Below are 21,316 nucleotides of genomic sequence, written 5' to 3'. Positions count from 1 at the left end.
ACATAGACCTAAACATGCACATACTTTTCCCTTTGAGAGTCTATTTGTATGACTTAAATACATGGGAGTTTGCTTCTCGCTGGAGGAGGGCACATTATACAGGGATACTGGGTGTAATAAGGTAATGGAGCAGTGACTACCACTCTCAGTGTCTCCTGAACCACAGTGTTTCAGCTCTTGCAGAGAATGGCATTAAAACCATGGGATGAAACAATTCTTTGAGAGACCTTGGTGAGACTCTGAACCCAAAGAGTGCCCAAGTGAGAAAGTTTTTAACACAGAATCAGGGTGTGAGGTGCATTCTCTTTATTTCTCTTTATTTCTCTTCAGATTATCACATGGTTCCACTACCTGGAAGACTCAGAGAAAGTACAGCTTCATTTGGCACCTCTAAGATGTTGCAGCCCTTAGTGGGTTGGGGTCAGGGATTCAGCACCTTATGGAGAGCAGCAGTAGCAGTGACAAATGTCCTACTTTGAGTCACCTGGCAGCAGCCACCACCTATAAAGAGACCAGAGTCGACATAAGACAACTCATTCCTGCAGACCAGTGAAACCAGCCAGGAAACAACCAGAAAATTGAAACGATATACCTGCCACCATGGCCATCTGTTGCCCTATCGAATGCATTATTCACCCTAATGACATCTACTAAGACCGAACTAAGCCAATATACCCATTCAGAGTCGATAGGTTCTTTTTGGTGAAAATTGGTTGCCTCCAGGAATTAGTGTTGATCGGACACAGTTACTCCCTCTTGCAGTGTCATAATTAGATATTATGTTTTTTTTCTAAAAAGCAAGCACCATACCTAATTCTGCCACAAGTACCAACATTTATTAGCAAGCAAAATCAAAACATGCAAGTAACCAATCTTGCAAATTTGAAGTCCTCACTACCCTTCTTCCCACTCTGCCTCTGTAGGCAAGCCCCATGCATGAAAGGTTTGTCTTGCCATAGCAAATATTTGGATAGTGAAACCAGCTACACGTCTGCTTTGATTAGAGCAAAGAGTTGTCTATAAAGTGGGGAATTCAGACATAAGTAGAGTTCTAGACTTAGGGAACTGCTGAAAAAATATTAGCCTGCTGGGATTGTCAGGCTATTAATCATGCAATGGTAGATTTTTCTGTACAAATCTTTCTGTTTGACATATATTGACACTATTCATTTCTCCAGTGACATAATTTAATATTATTTATGTTAATTAATAAAGTCTCTGATGCCAAGCCAGACTATGATATGTGAAGCACTTTCTATAGTCCCCTCTGAAGAGAGCGTGAATTGTGGAATAAGGTTTCACATTCTAACCAATCACCTGTGAAATATTCTGAAGTGTAAATTACTGAGTGGCACACTTCACGTTATGTGACCACCCCTGAAGTATAGATTCATGTTAATTTAGACATGCATATACACCTCACCCTTCAAACTGAAGTACTTCAAATAAAATTTTAGAGTACTGTTTTTAGCCAAGTAATTCACTTTTCAGTAAACTCACTTTACAGTGAAAGAAACCAAGGCCATGTTACTATCCAATCCATCATCTAGGAGTGGCTAGCTCTGTAAAACTGCAGAATGGCTCAGTAAGATGCAATGTTCACTGATGCTATATAAAACAGACACAATGTTAACTAGCAGAAAACACCAAACAAGACAGGGGTGTTGTACATAGATTCGGTATTCACTCTATACCAGCAACCAACAATGGAGCTCTTCTTCCTGAAGGTACAGGTATGGGATTCAAGAGGTCAGAGTGAAAAGATCCTTTCTTAGTTTTGCACACATAAGCCTCACAAAATTTCATCTTGAGAAGCAGCAAACCTATCCCCCCTTGAAAATCAACATCAATTTCCTTGACCAATATTCCAATATCACAAACCTCCCTTCTTCCTGTTTAATCAGTTCCTGGAGAACCCCAAGATAGCCAGGTGAATATTATAGCTTCAGATTTAATAGAACCACTGTTTAGCTGTTTAGTGGAAGCACTATTCTCCTGCAATACTAAAATCTTCAAACCGTGGGAGCCCAGGGTCTATCTTGGTACTGGACAACAGAAAGAGTGATATATGGCAGTAACAACACTTTGTTTCCTGACCATTATTTGAGCCTCCTTTCAATATTTGGGGAATTATTCACATTAATGATCAAAGAGAGACAGAGCCTACCACCCGTTTATAGAAGCTCAAGTATTTCCTTTTCAAGATCTTTTGTAATTACCACATGGGCATATGATCAAATAGCAAATAACAAGCATTTATTCTCGAACTTGAATACAGAACTGGTAGAGCAAAAAAGCAAGATCAGAGGAAATTTCTCTGAAAGTAGATGTGGGTGCATCCAGTTTCCAAAAGCACCAGCATCTGGAGTGCCAGAAATAGAGTTCATTCAAAGGCCAGGATCACTATGGCACCTGGAGTTCACATTAGTTTCCTACTACCATATAACAAATTACCACCATCCTTTTAGTTTATTCTCATGCAATTTTGTAGGTCAGAAGTGTGGGTGGTTGACTGATTTCTCCACTCTGAGGGTCATAAGGAAGGAATTGAGGTGGTGGCCCACTTGTGCTGTTATCTGGAGGCTCTGGGGAGAATCTGGAATGGCTCTGCCACAGCACCCTGTTGATTTTGTATGTATCCATACAGGCCATGCCAGCAAAGGCTTAAACCACAGCTTATCTGAGCCTTGGCAGAATGCCTCCTAGAATAGATGAGGGTAGGAAGATTATAGGAAGCATCTCTGAGGCCATTTCCCACTGGACCTATCTCCCCTGGGAGACGTTCATAACACAGTTGCTCAGCATCTTCCAGATTATGATGCGGTATGGGACTTTCTTTCCTTCCACCTTCTCCCCTCAAAAACAGAGTTGTAGGATATAAAACTGCTTAGCTATACCCTAAAATTTGCTCCTCAGCAATGAGATATTCCACAATTCACATTATAGTCATCTGGTCCCTTTTGCTTAGACATTGTCTTTTTTGGTGTGTGGAAAAAAACACCATGGGAGAACAGATCCTTTGGCTAATCTTCCTTTTGCTGTTTATGCAGGTAATAAACTGCTATCCAAAAGAGGCTCACTGTATCTTTACCAGTAAAAACAGTCTGGTCTTAATCTTGACCTTGCCTTGTCTTGGGTGTGCTTGAGGATCCACTTCCAAACTCATTCAGGTTGTTAGCCGAGTTCCTTGTAGTAGTAGGTTGAACTCCCCATGTTTTGGCTAGCTGTCATCAGCAACCTCTCTCAGCTCCTTAAGGTCACTTGTACCCATCATCATGTTGCTGCCTCCATCTTCAAACCAACAACGGTGCAGAGTCCTACTCATGGTTCAAATCTCCCTGACTTCTCCCCTGCCACCCTCTTCTGCATCCAGTCAAAAAAAAAAAAAAAAAAAAAACAAGTTATTTTAGGATTCACATGCGGAAATTGGATCCACCTGGATAAAATTAGTAGACCATATCTTAGGGTCTAACACCTTACATACATCAGCAAAGCCCCTCTTGCTATGTAGAGCAACATATTCACAGGCTCTGGGGGTTAGGATGTAGACATTCTAATGGCTCCATTTTGCCTGTCACAATTGGCAATAATGTCGGTACCCCAACAGATGAGATGTGTGGCACTGTTCTGACTCTTACTTTGGCTATGTGGTCCACAAGCTCCGTTATCCAGCGCTCTCACTTACTCAAGCTACTGTGAGGTCCTCATGTGTAAAGATACACATGACTTCCAGCACTGTTGACAAGTACTGCATGAAATTTCTTAGGGCCTAAAATTCTTTTACAAATAATCACAGCTTATAGACTGGCTTACAAATATCTTTCTTCATAACTCTTTAGCAGAAACGATAGCTTATACCTCCGTCTCCTTGTTGAGACAGCTCCACCTACGACTTGTGGCATCAATGTCTATAACTCTACTTTATGAACTATTTCCTATATTCCTGCCTGCCCATTATAATAGAAAGCAATTGACAAAATATGTACCCAAAGACCAGCACTTTGCTTCTCATTCCCAATGAGAAACTCCCAGCCTGCTTGCCCTGCCCCAGTCCTATCCTCAGTCAAGACTAAGATAACTATCATCCGTAGCTGCAGAGAAGAGTCTCTCCATATCATTTAGTTAATTTATTGGGAGTATGCTGGAACTAGTTGTTCCTCTTCCTCCAGGGGATCCTCAGAGGTAATCCCACGATTAATCCCAGGTAATCCCTGCTTACTTAAAGACCATCTCTACCATACTCTTGTCATTTTACTGCTACCTCCACATCCATTCCCCATACCTTCCTGCCCCTGCAAAGCCTCTACTCTGCACCTTCAATCCCCTCATCTAGGAACAGTAAATCCTCCAACTCTTCACGACTTTGCCTTTACTGAAAACTGACTCTCTGCAAAGAACTCCATTTTCTCTTTGGAGGCCTCTTGTCTCCCTCTTTCATTCCCACACCCTGCAGGGCCAGGAAGCAGTATGAGTGTTCTCCTCACTCGCACTGTTGCTCCTTCCTCTTGAGATAGCCCAGCTCCTCGCGTGCTTTGGCCATCAGGATATCCCGGAGGTGCCACTCTCCTCATTGCTGTCATCTACCTCCTCTCATTCCCATTCTGGAAGCCTCTACTCACATTCCACCTTCTTAGTAGAGCTTCCTATGACTGCCACATCCGAAGTCACTCTCCCTCCTCCCCATTTCTTCTCTAACCCCTCATCTTGCTCATTTCCTTCATAGAACTTGTATTGTGAGATGTTTTATTAATTTGTCATTCCATTCATTTAGTGTATGTTCCTCTTGCCAAAATAAGGGAGAGTCCTTGTCTATTTCATTTCACAGGTATATCCTCAGTACATAGAATAGTATCTAACACTTCAAGTAAAACTGCCTATCTGAAATTGGGTTAAATAGCTATACATGTACCTCATAGTTATATGAAGTTCTACCTTGATATTTTACCTAAATAGCCAATTTTTCAGATACTATTCATGGAATAACAGGCTTCCTGTTCCCTAACATGCAGTGTTTTTTCTATTATATATTACATATTTACCTAAGTTCTATTTCATGATTTTCCACTCTGTCACTTGGATGTATACATATGCCTGTTTTGCCAATCTATTTTTAATCACTGTAATTTTATAAACGTTGTAATAACGGGATAGGGCAAATTATTAGTTTTCCCCTTTAAACTCTTCATAGGAAGTCTTTTCCAGGTGAACATTAGAGTTCAGACTATTAGGGTACTTTTGATGTTAAATAAAAGTGGAAAAAATCATCTTAAAAAACCCTAAATTTGATTACATAAAAATATAAATTTCTATACATGGGAAAACATCAGAAACAAATGTGGGAGAAGTACTTAAACAATATGTAGCAGTATTTGTGTAGGAGTCAGGCAGATGCTATGATCCTCATGACCTTGGGTCATACCATTCCCCTGGAGCCCTCTAGCCCCTACCTGCTGGCAGGCTGCCCAACTGCCATGGAATTCTTAGGAGAGGGAATAGATGTTCAAATCAGTCTCTTACTTGGAAGGATCTGGGAATTGGTCTGAAAGTGAGAACAGGAAGCTTGACGGCATTCAAATGACTGGTAAACTGGACAGAAAGGAGAGCATTAAGGAGTATGTGGGAAAGAAAGTGCCAGAGCCTAAAGATTAGTGACAAAACTGGTTCCAAGAAAAGTGTGAAGCTGGTCTACTCACTGCCTGCCATAGAAATACCTCCACTCTTAGATCACCGATGCTGTATGAGGAGGAAAGACCCGGCCTGTGATATAATTGACAAACTCAACTACTATCTAGTATGGGAAACCTTTTCCGAAGAGCTGGTTAAAAAACATAGAGAAACCTACCTGCTTGCCAACGAGAGAGAAGAACCTCCGTGTTGGTTAGGGAATGTGGGGAACAGCAGTGGGCTCTTTGTCAAGTACTCTGAGACATAAGGAGTAACCATCATGGAAACATACAAATGTCTGATCTTTATGTTAGTTCCTCCTCTTCCCCATCCAAGTCCCTAAAAAATAATGTGGCAAGAGAAGCCCCAGAAGTGCTTCATCAAGAAGGGTGAAGCTCTGAACATTAAGATTTATAGAATGGCAGAAATTTGCAATTGCTGGTAGGTGAGGCCAGGACATCTATGAGTTACAAAGGAAAGAGTGGAAAGGTTAATACTGTCTTTAATATAAAAGATATTCTTAACACTGAAGCAAAGAAAGGACTGCCTTTCCAATGGGGAAAAAAAAAATGTCAATGGATAGCCACAGATAATTTCCTAGTGAATGGAGGAAACTGGAGAATGTCATCCCAACACATGCTTCTTTGACACAAAAATTTTAAGCTGAAGGCAATTAAGAAACAGTAAATGCAGAAAAAGCTCCCGTTTTCTAGTTAAAGGCAGGATATAAATTCTTCTTTCACTGGAGATAAACTCTGATCGGCCCAGAGAGGGCACCAGAGGAATCTGCAAATAAACCTTAAACTAACCTTTATCTTCCAGTTACTTCTTCACCATTTACTCCCTGTAGCACAAAACCCTTTGTCTTGTCAATTCCTCACATGTTTATTGTTTATAAAGCTTCCTGTTCTGGTCACTTCTTTGGGTCTTCATTTTTTGTATTGTGAAAGTTCCATGTACATGTAAAAATTCAATAAAATTTGTATGGTTTTCTCCTGTTCACCTGTCTCCACCAGTGTCATTTCCATACCCAGCTAGGGACACTAAGAGGGTGGAGAAAACCTTTTTCTGCCCTACCCAAAGCATTATGACGTATGAGTGCACATGTACAAATACTCAATTTAAAAATGAAAGAAGAAGGGGCGCCCAGGTGGCTCAGTCGGTTGAGCGTCCGACTTCGGCTCAGGTCATGATCTCACAGTTCATGAGTTTGAACCCCACATCAGTCTCTGTGCTGACAGCTTGGAGCCTGGAGCCTGCTTTGGATTCTGTGTCTCCCTCTCTCTGCCCCTCCCCTGCTCATGCTCTGCCTCTGTTTCTCAATAATAAATAAACGTTAATTTTTTTAAAATGAAAGAAGAAATAAAAATTAAAATGATAAAATACACTAAATATTTGAAACATGTTCAACATGACAGTGTGGGTGAAAGAGAGAAGACCCAGGAAATCTAGTAGGAGTGAAACAATACAAGCTGTCCAAGAAGAGATTTGACGATTAATATCCAGCGCTTAAAAATGCTCATATTCTTTGACATAGTCATTTCACTTTTAGGACTCAATCTAAGAAAATCACTAGAGAGGGAAGAAATATTTACAAAGACACTTACTGCAGCACTTTTATAATAAAAACATTGAAAACCTAAACAGAGAATGACGAAATAATTAAGGTAATATAATATGTATTACACAGCCATTGAAACAATGTTTTAAAGTAATTTTAGGGACGTGAAAATATTTAATGTCTAATGTACAATAGAAGGAGAAAATAGGATGCAAAACTGTATAGTATGATTACCCACAAGCCATAAAATCACTGAACTGTACCTCAGACATCACCCAGGCCCCAGCAATCATTTTATGGATGAAGAAATTAAGGTTCAAAGAAGAAAGTAAGGATGAGAGAGGATAAATGACTTCCCCCAAAGTCAGAGGGGGAGTTTAGAGCAGACAGGGACCGGAAGTTCTAGGTCCCCCCACTCCTCATTCATAGTTCACGGAATTTGTTCCCATCAAGTTCTTGACTCGCAGTTTTAGGGATTTCTAACCTCCACCAGCATTGCCACACCTCCCTCTCATTGGCATTTCCCTTATCAGCCAGTTATGACTCAAAATCAGGCTGCCTTATCTCTAAATCCATATCTGACTGGAAAAAAGTGAATCCTTTTTTAGCCACTTTGCATTGTCTCTTCTCTAAATTATTCCGTTCTTATCTGTACCATATCATTAACGCTTTAGGAAATATGCATTCCTGAGGGAAATGCCCCAAAGCCATCTCAAATTCACAAGTTTGAAAATACTGCTATTACGTAGCATTTCCTCCATAAAATGTCATAAAGTATAACTTAAAATTTTAAGTGACCCCCTTAGACAATTAATGATTCCATAAATTTAGTACTAAAGTATTTTATATAGCTATTAAAATAAATTCCGGTGGAAGCAATTGCCGAAGTAGTTTCACAGATTTGCTTACTCTTGTTTCTCCGGAGAGTACATCACAGTTCTGAGTTGAACTCACCATTTGACTCCTTAATATTATTTTCTGGCTGAGAAACATAAACTGTGGAGTCACTTAACTTTCATCCCAACCCTAGTTGTTGACTTTCTTTCAAGGTCATTTTTCAAAATATATGAATGTGGGGTTTCAGTTTAGTTTAGGTTTGTTTGTTTGTTTGTTTGTTTTTAATTCAATCACAGGCAGTAGTAAATAGATGGTGCTACGTAGAGAAATGAGTTAGTCAAGATTTAGATACTGGGAAGTCCGCTAAGTTCATCCACTAAGAGACTCGCCATCTTAGCCCATTCTAGAACATTAAGTTCAAATTTACGAGCGCTGTTAAGTTACTAATTACTACTACATGTTCCTAAATAATTGAAATTTAAAATGTTCTCCTTGAATGCCAAGAATCCACTCTATTTCTGTTTTCTTATGGGTTTTGATTCCCAGTAAGACACTTTATAGTCTATTTTTACTATCTTATGCCTAGCTTATTCCCCTTCCAATTAGTGTAGATAGATATTTTGCTTCTCTTCACCCCATTTCCAGCATAAAACAGTTGCTCTGACTTGCCCACTTGGCTGTCTGACATGAGCTCTGCAAACGAAGCTGGCTCAGATTGTTAATGGGACAAGAAAGGAAAGTCTAAAATTCATGTTCTTGGGACCCATGTTCTTAGGTCTTACACAAACGAACCTTCGCTTTCCCACATTATCCCAAAGGGGATGCTTTTCTCTATATTATAAGAGATTAAAATACACCGTGATCTATCAAGTCTTCTCACCAATGAAAACAGAATGAGAAGCATGTCATTTAACATCATGAATGAAAGGGGGTAAATTTCATCTTTAATGTATACTGGAGGCATCAAGTCCCATGGTCCCTTGCAATAAAGTTCAGATGAACACTCTAATCGTCATGTTCTTCCTTCCTTCTGCAGGAAATACCTGTTCACCTCAGAACTATTCGACAGGCATGTCAAAACATAGTCTGGCTTTGTCATGCTGAAGACTGTGAAAGTGTCTACCTTGTGGTCCAATGAGCCAGAAACCTAGACTGCTTACAGGTGACACCAAGCTGGGATCTGTCCATTGCTACTCATATACTTGGGGATTTGAACAAGTTAATTACTTTGATTTGAGTTTACTCTTTAATATTTTTCTGGTATAAATTTGCTTTGGTTAAAGGAATATTTTAAAGGTTGTTTCCAATGATTATAATAAAATTCAGCAACTGTAACTCTTCAAGTCTAGTAAATAAACTTCCACTTTATTTACCTGATACATACTATGCAGGCTTTACCACTGTTCCCATGTGGTAAACAAGTCCTCACAATTTTACCTCTTAAATACACATCCATCCATTCTTCTCTGACTGTACCAGCATTATTGAATATCACACTGCCATATTCTCTGACATGGACTTTGATGATCATTTTCTTTTTTCTTCTATTTTTAAATACTTATTTATTTTGAGAGAGAGAGAGAGAGAGTATTCAGGGGAGGAGCAGAGAGAGAGAGAATCCTAAGCAGGTGGCACATTGTCAGCACAGACCCCGAGGAGGGGGTTGATCTCAAAAACCATGAGATCATGACCTGAGCCAAAACCAAGAGTCAGATGCTTAACCGAATGAGTCACCCAAGCGCCCCTGATGATCATTTTCAATTCAGGTCCCCCATCAATTTCTTCAGAGTTTCTCACTGATTTTTTGTATGTTTTCCTCCCCTGTACAAACTATCTCCTCCACTAAACTCATGTTTTAAAATATGGACAGATTTTACCAGATGCTATGGAGGAAGCAAAAGAAGATATACAAATTTCAGCTGATTTTTTTTTGATTTATCAAGATAAAATCAATAAAGAAGAGGTTAATCCTTACTGCCAACCAATCAAGGAACTTGCACGTTAAAAACATATGTATGGAAGGGTTAATCTTATTCCAGCCACCGACACCAAACACTGGATGGCAAATGATGTATTTAGGTTCTAACTCTTTCCTGATGCATCTTGAAGCTATGGGGCTATTTCCCTGTTCTGCTCACATTCTCTGGAGTTGAGACCTTCCCGATGACCTGTGCCCACCTTCCACACTCCACTCCTTCCTGTCTTCTAGGGGACAGCAGCATCTTCAAACACCACAACCTCCTAATCCGACTTTTTAGGAGAACTTTCCTCTGTGTTGGCTGCAAAATGCTAATTAGGTGTGGTGACTGGCCTCGTCTCTCCAGTGTGCTCTGTCTTCTCCTCTCTCCATTCCCAGCTCCATTCTTTTCTCCTTAGTCTGAAGGTCTTCCCTTAGATACAATGTAATTTCCAAATTAGAGTGCTGGAGGTGATGGGGTAGTTACACAAGGCCATAAAAGATCCTTCATTAGCATCAAGTCCCCTTTGTAAGGAACCTTGAGGGCCTGAAGGAGGAAGGAGGTTTAACCTTTCTGCAGGGAAGAGCCTCAGATGCTGAAGATTTCACCGCCCAACAGAAAGGTGGCAGCTTGCAACAAACCAGTCTGCAGAGCAGTGTTGCTTAACGGTGATGTAGATGAGGAAAAGAATTTTCCACACTCCTGGGGTCTCTGGCTGGGTATGACAATTAAACTGATAAACACAGATGAACAAGAGAAAAGCATACACAATAAAAATTGAATTTTTTACATGTACAGGGGAGCCCTCACAAGAGAATGAAGGCCCAAAGAAGTGACCAGAGCAGGGATCTTTTATACCTTTTGAACAATGAAAAATACATGTGTGGAGAATTGACAAGATGAAGGAGTTTGGGCTAGAGGTAATAAATAGTGAACTACATGGTGAATTCCCTGTCTCTGGTGATAAGAATATCTTCTTTCCTCCAGATATGGGAAGATAGCTTTCACATAGGAGTTTTATGACCTGTTGCAGGGGAGAAGGGCAAGGGGCATGGGAGGTCAGAGTGACCTTCTTGCTTCTGTTATTTAAAAAAAAAATTTCCTAACAGTATTTAATATTTTGAGACAGCATGCCCTGAACCCCATCAGTGAGAACACAGATTCTGGAGTCTACACTGCAGACTGGGCTTTGAATCAGAATCACCACTTGTTAGCTCAGAAAACTTGGACAAATTGCTGAATTTCTCTGGACCTCAAGTTTTTAATCTCTGCAGTTGTGATGATTTCGTAAGACAATCTACACAAAATGTTTAATAGGGAACCGTATGCTCAGTAAATGACAGCTATTATTATTGAGTGTTCAAAGTGCTATCCCACTGGAGGCTTAATACTTTATAATTTACAAACTGCTTTCTTCATAGCAATCTTGACCCTCATGCAATCTATGAGGCAGACAGGGTAGATATATTATCTCCCAGGAGACTGGTGGGTGTTTCTGTTTCTGTTTTTGTTTTTTTTCCCCCAGATGCAGTAAGTATCAAAATCAAGACTCAAAGCCATCCCTTGAGGGTCCAGGGCACTTGCCCCTGGCCACAAAGACCTCTTGATTCTCCAGGGGAGGAGACACCATCTACAGAGGCCATGATTCCCTTGTGAATAATGTTTCTAAATAATGTGTAGTAGTGTGTTTCAGTTGTTTTAATTCCAGCTACTTGATTCAGCCAGGCAGTATTACAGCTAAGAAGTCCACCTATTATGTGCTGTCGGTTTAATGATTCTAGAAGCAGGTGATTTCTATTAGAAGGCTAGTGATAGGGGCTCCTGGGTGGCTCAGTAGGTTGAGCGACTGACTTCAGCTCAGGTCATGATCTTGCAGTTTGTGAGTTTGAGCCCCGTGTTGGGCTCTGTGCGGATGGCTCAGAGCCTGGAGCCTGCCTCGGATTCTGTGTCTCCCTCTCTCTGCCTCTTCCCTGCTCATGCTCTGTCTCTGTCTCTCAAAAATGAATAAATGTAAAAAAAAAAAATTAGAAGGCTAATGATAGACTGACCATTAGGTAGAAATGCATGTTTTTCAAACTAGGAACTCTCAGCAAATAGGGAAGCAGAGCAGGCTTGTCCCCAACTCCATACCCAATAGAAAGGCTAGTGATGTGATGATCTGGTGTTGCCTGGCCAGGCTAGAGTACTAAACTCTGCACACCTCCACTACCTACTGTTGCCTTGTTCCAGAAGTTAGACACATATGGAATAGTAGGATGAGGGAGACTGACAACCAGTGTCTGACAGGGTCAGAAAGAAGAGTCTAGAAATCAAAAGGGGTCCCAGAAGCTAATTTTTCTGCTACAGAGGGGATCAGGAGGAACCCAAAAGGCAAGTAAGAGGGTCCATCTTTCCTACAGAACCACTGCCTTTCTGGAAGAAATGAGTTCAATTGTTCCTATCTTTCTGTGCTTTGTTCTGTGTCACAAAATTAAACGGGAAACATTTTTAAGATTCTCTTGCCAATTTCTTGATTTCTGTGGTGAACTCTGCCTCTGATTGAGATCATTCTTGTAAGGTGGTCTTTGCTACAAAAAAGCTCATGCTAAAGAAGATATTTTGAGTGGAGAAGTAATACCATTTATTATTTTTGTTCTTTTCCCAAGCTGACTAATCCACGGATGATGCTTCAGGGCAACGATTAACTTTTGCAAACACAAGTTACAGTTTTCCTGACATACAAAATCCAGGGAGTAAAGGCATCCTGAGTAACCTTTCCCAAACCATTAAGATTTATGTGCACAGTCCTAACTTCACTCCCTCCAACTTCACCCAGGTGAGCCAAGGTATTTGCAAACAAAGGAGAGCCACAGGCTCTCCTTGATCTTGATGTTATCCAGGACTCCCTCCTTCCTCTTACTGTGAGCAGGAACTGCACAGGTGTAATTTTCCAAGGGTTTATTTGGATGTATCCCAGGGCTAAGAAGCCTAACTTTCCCTTTAAAACAAAAAGGAAAACAAAAACAAAAACAAAAACAAAAACAAAAACAACAACAAAAACACTCTTCAAGGTAAAAGTTAGTTAATGTTGCTCCCTAGTGGCAAGATTTCCAAGGAGCAATCTTTGGTGAATAACTGCACTGACACTTGCAAGGCAAGGACCTGGCCCTTGACACCACTGATTACAGGCAAGTGTAAACGTGGAGAGGAGTGCTCTTACTCTCTCAACGATGGCCATTCCATGGAGTTTGACTTTCTCAACTAGCAAATAAATTCTTGCAGCCAAATTGCTACGCTTGCTCCTTTCACTATCTCTCTTGGCCAGAAAGGATTTGATCCTTATCTCTTTTATAGCACTTTTAGTTTTCACACCATCAGTTCAGTGCCTGTTAGAAGTGAGATTAAAAGATATTTTTAAATATTCAAGAGGCCCAAAGATTTTACCAAACAAGCTCACCATCAGTCTTTGATGACTACTCAACATCATAGGCTTATCATTTTTCTCCAAAATCCTTTGCCTTTGCATGGGTTGAGGCAGCTCTATTTTCACAAACTAAAGAATAAATTCCTCTGCCCTGGTCTTAGTTTCCTCGTTTTTAAAAATAAATGAGGAGGACTTAGGGATAAACTGATTTAATGTTCAGTAATTCTTGTGCCTCAGTGCTCATCTACATAGTTTTTGCATATTATATTCCAAAGGGCCTTTACTTCAAGGACATCTTGAGAAAAGAAAGTAAATGTATTAATGCAACAGTTACTTTCACTCTCTATATCAAGGGCATTGCTTATGGAGGCAGTTTTTAGATAAATGCAATTAAAATCACAATACTGATGAAGAAAGTCAGAAATACCAATAAAGAGAGCAACATTATTCTTTCATGGGAGAAATAATAGAGCTAGTGAATATGCAAAGTTGTGTCCTAGAAGATGGTAACCAGTTTCAGAGGACTTCATTTGCCTCGTGTATGTACCTTGTACCATTCGTTGGGATTTTCCTTAAAACATGTAGATTAAAATAAATTTGTCTTTACAAAGTAGTTTTGTATCTATAGAGTTTTAGTTTCTCTCCTGAGAATGACTGGAAAAGTGCTGGGCTCTCCTCAAACCAAAGACGGAGCAGGAGGTCAGTCTGTTCTTCCGTCTCCTGCCAAAGCTTGCAAGGAGACAGTGGGGTTTGGAGATGAGTGGCTGGGCGAACGTGTCAATTCAATGGGAGCCGATTCAGAAGAGACAGCTTTCATCTCCTGTGCCCTTGGTGACAACTCCGTTTTTCAACCTAATCTTCAAGTTGGGTAAGACTGCCCAGAGACTCAAAGAAACACACATTTCTTTGAAATTATCATGGTGGAAACACACTCACCTGGCAACCAGCTGCCGGGACAATGCTTGATGACTCTCCTTAATCTTTTCAATGTTAGACTAATAATTCCAAATGGGAGCAATAGAGAAGATGGGCAAAGGGATGACCTAGTGACCTCTGCATTGAATCCCTGGCCAGAATTGCTGGTTCGAGCTGCCAAGGGTGAGCCTCCGCTTGTGTTTCTCTCATACCACTTTGCCTGGTGGGCATTAAGCATTCTGATGAAATCGCCAGCTTCATGTTCAGCTGGCCTGATTGCTGGAGAGACTGCATTATTCATTCTCACGGAAAGATTTTTTTAGTATTCTCGAGGATCCATAGAGATTATATTTTAAAAAATACAAAAACTCCAGAGTTACCAACAGTTTAATTTATCCCTTCTATTCTTTCCAAAGGGGCAGAGTCAGAAAGAGCCTGAAGACAAAATGGGTTTTTGGTGAGACTGTTTGGAAGCCCTGTATTTTATATGATTGGGTGTTCCTCTCTTCGTTCTCAAGTTTCTGTTTTTGTTTTCTCCTTTTTATTTCTCTTCCAGAAGGGTCCTCCATTCTTCTAAAAAAAAAAAAAAAACCAAAAAAACCAAAAACAAACAAAACCTGGCTGCCTGCTAATTCCCTGTGAAATACTTCCATCTACTGGCCAAATGGAGAAGGCTCACGTCTTAACTTTTGGTTGTTAATACTTGTACCAGGATTGAAGACCACCCTCCAAACATTTTGTGCAGTAATTAGGAACCACAAATGAGAAAATTAAAAAGATTGAGGAAATTCTCCACTTTGCACTTAGAAATCCTCTAATATATTTGATATACATATGGGCTCACGTATGCAGTTTGCAAACACCCAGAATGAGGCATAACTGCAGTACCACAGAAAGCAAATTAGTGAGAAAAGGAATGGGAGGTTGGACAGGGAGCAGAAGAGCGGGTGTCTCTGGCAAACCGGTTAGCATATTTCTAGTCAGATCACACGGGGAAAGAGGCTCGGGGTGCAAAGATGGAATCAGAGACTGTGACCAACATAACCATATTCCCTCTACGGAGAAAAATAATTCTGTGAGACCCAAGAAGAAATCAAATTGAGTGAGTTCCAAGTTAATTTATCAGACAGGACACCCCCTCAGTAAAAAGCCACTCAGAAATTCTTCCTTTGTGTTCATTTTTTTTTTTAAAGACTCCATCTAGAGGATGCGGTTAGACACCTGGTATGTGGAAAAGAGTTTACAATCTAGTCGAGTCATAATCTAGGATTATAGAATCAAAGATTCATGTTTTGAAGCTGGTAACAATCTCAAATACCAGTAGTAGCCCCCTTGTTACACTAATGAGAAAATTAAGATGGGGAAGCATAAGAAGTTTGTCCAAAGGCTTAGGCTTTCAGTAGTAACCAACAAATCTGATGAAAAGAGAAAAACATAACTCAAGGTTTCTGTATGGATTTTCACTACGATTACATTGTTTATAATATCAGCCTCTCCAGAGCTGATAGTTTCTAAATACAAACCCACAGACTCACCAAAATAATGCAGATATTAGATTGAGTAAAAGTGTCTACCACAGTGGAACGTCTTGCTGTGGTCTGTCCACTTAGAATAAATAGGGGACAACAGAGTGAGTTAAAAAGAACAGTGAATTTTTTAAAGCACAGGTCATGGATCTCAATCATATTCCCTCAAAAATAAGCCTTTTCTAAAAGCAGTTCATTGACTATCCCTCCTATCGCATGACACTTGAGGAGAGTTAAACCAAAAGTAAAAATGAAAACTTAAGAAGGTGAAAGGTAAAGAATCAGTGACTAAAAAGCTTCACGTAAACACCTTGAGAGACTGAGGCTATAATCTGTAAGTAACATTCCCCAAGCTATAGATACATTAAATGGACAAGAAGATGTTTACCCCAGAAACCTGATATATTTTCACTAGCATGTGAGTGTTCTGTGGAACTGAAACCATCTTCATCCCTGACTTGCGACTATGTTCTGCCATTGAGGCACCACCTGAGCCTAGTACTTCTTAACCACTATGTTTGACAGACAGGGAGGATGTTCACTGGGGTAGGAAATGAATCTCTGCTTGTAGAGACAGAAGGTAGGGTTATACAATTCACTGAGATGGGTGGATTTAGGCCCTTAAAAGATAACATTATAATATGATTATTACTTTGACAAGCATTACACACACACACATACACACACACACTCATGAGTGCTGCTACTTACTTAAAAAATGAAGTTCTTGGGGCGCCTGGGTGGCTTGGTCGGTTAAGCGTCTGACTTCGGCTCAGGTCATGGTCTCACGGCCCGTGAGTTCGAGCCCCGCGTCAGGCTCTGTGCTGACTGCTCAGAGCCTGGAGCCTGTTTCGGGTTCTGTGTCTCCCTCTCTCTGACCCTCCCCCGTTCATGCTCTGTCTCTCTCTGTCTCAAAAATAAATAAATGTTAAAAAAATTAAAAAAAAAAATGAAGTTCTTACTGACGTTTGTCAAATCTGGCACATTTCTTGAATGGTAAATTTTTTAATGTTTAATGTTTTTATTCAATCCCATTATAAATTACATTTTTTCCAGAATATTTGAGTGCCCAGAGGTAAATTACAGAGAAGTGTACAAAGTGAAGCTGTTTTTCTAATCAAATCACTGCTACGTTATAAAATTGATCTGAATGGGGAAAAAAAAAAGTTCTTCAGTCATGTAGTCTTCATTTCTTAGATGGACTTTCAAAGGCACAGCATGAATGGTCCCAAGAACAACCCAGAAGTACCAGCTGGAAACGCAAGGTAGCTTTGGAAGGTCCTCGCCCTCGTCTCCCACAGGCACGTGAGCACATGTTACCTCCTGGACCGGACGGACGCCCGCCGGCTTGTCTCCGGCAGCCAACACATCTCACCTGCAGCAGAGTGTTCTCTGTAAGCCAGGGTGACCCCCTTATAACTGGGATTCGGTCACTTAACTTCCTTCTCTGAAACCCTTCAAATATTTCCTCTTGTTTTTGGGGTGTTTGTTTGTCTGTTTGTAGTTTCTTATCCTAAACTGGAACACAACACAAGGCCTTGCATGATCTGGTTCCTTTCAAAGGCAGCTGGCCTTCTCTGGGGTCATTACTGTCCATCCAACCACCGCCTTCAGGATGCCGTCCTCCTTCCCACCCTGGCCCACGATGGTGCTGTGAGCACTGACGGGAGGGCCAGCGCTTGCTGCCAGCCTCTCCTGCCCCCTGGGGGATCGGGCTGAGGTAGCATGCATGTCACGCTTCAGACCTCAGTTTCACGCACAACATGCTCACGGCAGCTTCTGGATTCTCCTAGATTAGGATCTTCCTTCCACCCCTTGTTTTTGTCCCCCACTTTTTCCAGTTGCTAATTATAAACATGTTCCTCAAGTTAATTGTAAACACTTTGAGGGGATGAACTAGGTTTGTTTTGTTGACCATTGTGCTTTGACTGTGCTCAGCACATAGTACACACTCAACACACACACACACACACACACACACACGACAAACATTCTGGCTGACAGAGATAGCCAACACAGCAGTTATTTTTTCGTTAAACTATCAAGTGCAAGGAGACTCCTTTCTCAGTTGTTGTAAAAGGTAAAGTGGTTTCAAAGTTGTCCGTGTCTCTAGTTCTGAACGCTTAATTGCTACCAAGCTACAAATGGCAGCTTTTCCTTCATCGCACACTTCCACCACAATAACTCGGTAACTCAGAAAAGTTATCAAATTTGAACCTGTTACAAAGATATTAATGCTTTGAATGCCACTTGATCTAAATCATATGCCCTTTCCGCTACACACACACATACTACACCACTCGACACACATACACTGCTCACACAAGCACACACGTCACCATGCGCACAAACACACACACACACACACTCAGGGCGCACATCTACACCCCCCGCACACCATGTACCGTGCGTACATAAACGCACTGCAAGTGGCACGCTGCCTTCATGAAACTAGTCTGTAATGAGAGGTGGGAAATATGGAGTACAGAAATAACTTGGGTTAAGGTCCATGTAGAGTCAGCATTTCCTCCACTTAAATATTTTTAAGGATCTAGGATTTTACTCATTCAATCACCAGATGTTTATTAAGATCAAGTGACTTGCCAGGCATGTGGCATGTGCATTACTTGACACAACCTACTCAGTAATGAATAAAACAAGTATGATTCCTAAGCTTGTGGAGTTTACTCTTAGGAGGGAAGACAGAAAATAAACCAGGCGACAGGAAAATACTGTAATTCTAAGAAGCGCTATGAGGGAAAGGGCCGTAAAGAATACTGACCGGCCCTCCGGAGAGTGTGATGAGACATTTACACGGAGACCTGTAAAGAGCAGCTGCTGGAGACACGGGTGTGTATTTTACGCAGACGGAGCAGTGTGTTGGAAAGACCTGGAGAAGGAAAAGGCTCTGCACATTCTTGTAGCCAAGATGAGGCCGTGTGGACAGAGCACGCCGCAGATGAGAAAGTGCAAGTGTAGGGTGCAGGGGGACCAACTATCCAATCTACCCAGGACCAAGGGTGCTCTCAGGGTGTTAGCATCTCAATACCGAAGCTGGGATAGTCCCAGAGAAACCAGATGACCCAGACACCCCAAGTTCAAGATAAATTTGGACAGACTGACTTTGAAACCATCTTCACATTTCTTGACTCCGCTGTGGAAACTAATATTACCATCACCATAACATAAAATTAGAGGGCCAAACTAGCTGGCTGTTTCATTGATACTGAATCTTTTTATTCTCACAGGACAATTTCTGGGAAAAGGGAAAAGATGTCTAGATAGCATCTTGGAAAGAACTGGTAATACTTTGACAACATTAAATAGAGAAAGTTAAGAAAATTTCATTGATGATGATAGCTTAACCACTACTTAAGATGAATCAGACTAAGTAAATGAGCTCTAACTTGGAAACTGTGATCTTATTTTCCAAATAGCTACAGGCGCCTGCACCCGTGTGTGCATGTGATATAAACACATAATTTTTCCTTCCTTCCTTCCTCTCCTTCTTCCCTTCCTTCCTTCCTCTTTTCTTTATAATTAGTGCCATCCAGAAAAGGAACTGAAATAGTTAATGGTTATCCTTGCTTGTTTTGTGTTTTATGCCTTTCAAAATACGATAATACGACCTTGTTGAATCCCCATAGTAACTCCATCAAGTATGTTATTATGTTACTTTCAACATAAGACTGTGAAAAGTAAAGTGACTTGTTAGGCATCACACAGCAACTGAATTCAGGGCTCCCACTCTTAGACCAGAGTCCTTCCTAATATTGCCCTAATGCTAGCTTCATGACTAGATTTTGTGAAAATTATAGCTCAGCCTAGAATAAGGAACTAGAACTGTGGCAGCAGTTCTAGGAAATGTTACAATTCTCTTCTAGAAATAGTCTTCCACACAGAGCAGAAGCGTGGCGAGCTCCAAAGGACAATAACATTTCTCCTGGGTCTCATCACCTTGTGTCATGCCATCTTCACAATAACTGGAGGTGGGGGGGACTAGGCCTCCCATCAGGCTGACATTTTGCCTGTCACTTGTGTGCACTGAAAGGCATGACATTTCCTACACCTTTGAAAACATCATAAAAAATAAAGGAAATAGTTCTCATTCTGAACTTTACCTCTGCTGGACCAAAGTGTTTGCTGACAGGGCAGGGATAAAAGCAAGAAAGGGGAGGGTTCCCTAAAGAAGAGATAAGGGGAACATTCCTGGGCTCAAATATTTAACAACTGACCAATGCTTGTACTGGTAAAATCACCTTCTACAATACCTGCACTATCGTGCCTTTCTTATTAACGAGCTAAACACAAGTCTTGAAGTATTCTCTCATCTGTCTGTCCAAGATCACTGAGAATGTGGCATCTGCTCCAGTGAAGAATCAATTCACTGACACACAGATTGCTGGATGCCATTTGACTCTAAGTTATTCTGAAGGTGTCTGCAACAAACCAAATATATAGCCCATTGATCATAGCCATGAAGGCTATAATTTCCTCTAGGTCAGAGAGAAAGTCCGTAACAGAATCAGACCTAGAATTCTGGTCTTCTGAAGACCCATGTTGTGGACCCTGGTCTTCTCCTTCTGTTCATTCATTTGCATCCTCTGAGTCAGCACTGTGGTGGTTAGCTGACCCTTATTCCTGGGATCACTCATTGTTATTACCCCTGGCATTAGGACTCAGTAATACACTAAACTCTAACTTCTGGAATCATTACCATGTGATCGTGACATCACAGAAGCCCAACAGTTCCGTCTGCTGATTTTTCAAACCAAGCTGCAGAGTGGTAGTGGGGAAGACCTGAGAAAATGGCCTGCTCCATTGAGATCCAAACAGCATTTATTCTCTCCTCCTTTGTGACCTTCTTCGTTGGACTCCTCATCTTATTCATATTCAGGCTAATCTGGAGGACCATTAAAAAATGGCAAAACATCAAGGGAACAGGAATTATCTTGGTCAGTTTCCTTATTTGGGATCGCACTGTAAGAAGATCTAGACAGGTCTGGCAAGTGCTTGTGTTTAGAAAACAATATAAGCTTCACTCAGCTTTCATGAGCTAGCAGGGCCAGCTCTAATTTGGTGCTGATCCTCCACTGGGGTGGAAAACAGGACAGCAGGTCACCATTCCAAAACCTGCAGGTACAGAGCTACGCCTCTCCTCCCACCACTCAGAGAAGCAAATGCTTTGAATGGCTGATGATGAATGGTAGCTCTGGAAACAGAGGTCGCTATTCTGAAAAAAACGTCCACAAACAGTATGTCTATGTCACTATTTTGAATTTCAAAACGATGGTTGTGCTTGGTACTATGTATGAGGGAGGCAAAAACGAACATCAAGTCAAGCTTACTTTCACAAATCATGCATTGTAGGATACAGATGCACTGACACAGGTAAACTGCCTTTCATAAACCATGTTAACCCAATACACTGAGTTCATACAGAAACCCATGC

At 41.0% G+C, this 21,316-nt stretch overlaps 1 protein-coding gene and 1 long non-coding RNA gene across 5 annotated transcripts in view; one reads left to right on the top strand and one right to left on the bottom strand.

The window, feature by feature from the left end:
* Positions 1 to 283: 283 nt before the first annotated feature.
* Positions 284 to 21,316, bottom strand: part of LOC123384848 — a 31,997-nt gene continuing 10,964 nt past the window's right edge. For both annotated transcript variants that reach the window (XR_006596531.1, XR_006596530.1), the window contains one exon: positions 284 to 501. This is a non-coding gene — a long non-coding RNA (uncharacterized LOC123384848). The remainder of the gene's footprint in view (positions 502 to 21,316) is intronic.
* The window catches only part of KCNU1 (potassium calcium-activated channel subfamily U member 1), a 148,189-nt gene continuing 147,478 nt past the window's right edge, over positions 20,606 to 21,316 (top strand). For all 3 annotated transcript variants that reach the window (XM_019828566.3, XM_045055584.1, XM_019828564.3), the window contains exon 1: positions 20,606 to 20,819. In XM_019828566.3, coding sequence (XP_019684125.1) covers positions 20,673 to 20,819 — 147 coding nt within the window. In that variant the 5' untranslated portion in view covers positions 20,606 to 20,672. The remainder of the gene's footprint in view (positions 20,820 to 21,316) is intronic.

The sequence above is a fragment of the Felis catus genome, chromosome B1, assembly GCF_018350175.1.
Source record: "Felis catus isolate Fca126 chromosome B1, F.catus_Fca126_mat1.0, whole genome shotgun sequence".
Classification (NCBI taxonomy): Eukaryota; Metazoa; Chordata; class Mammalia; order Carnivora; family Felidae; genus Felis; species Felis catus.
The sequence above is the reverse complement of the archived record's forward strand: the minus strand, read 5'-3'. Positions and strand labels throughout refer to the sequence as shown.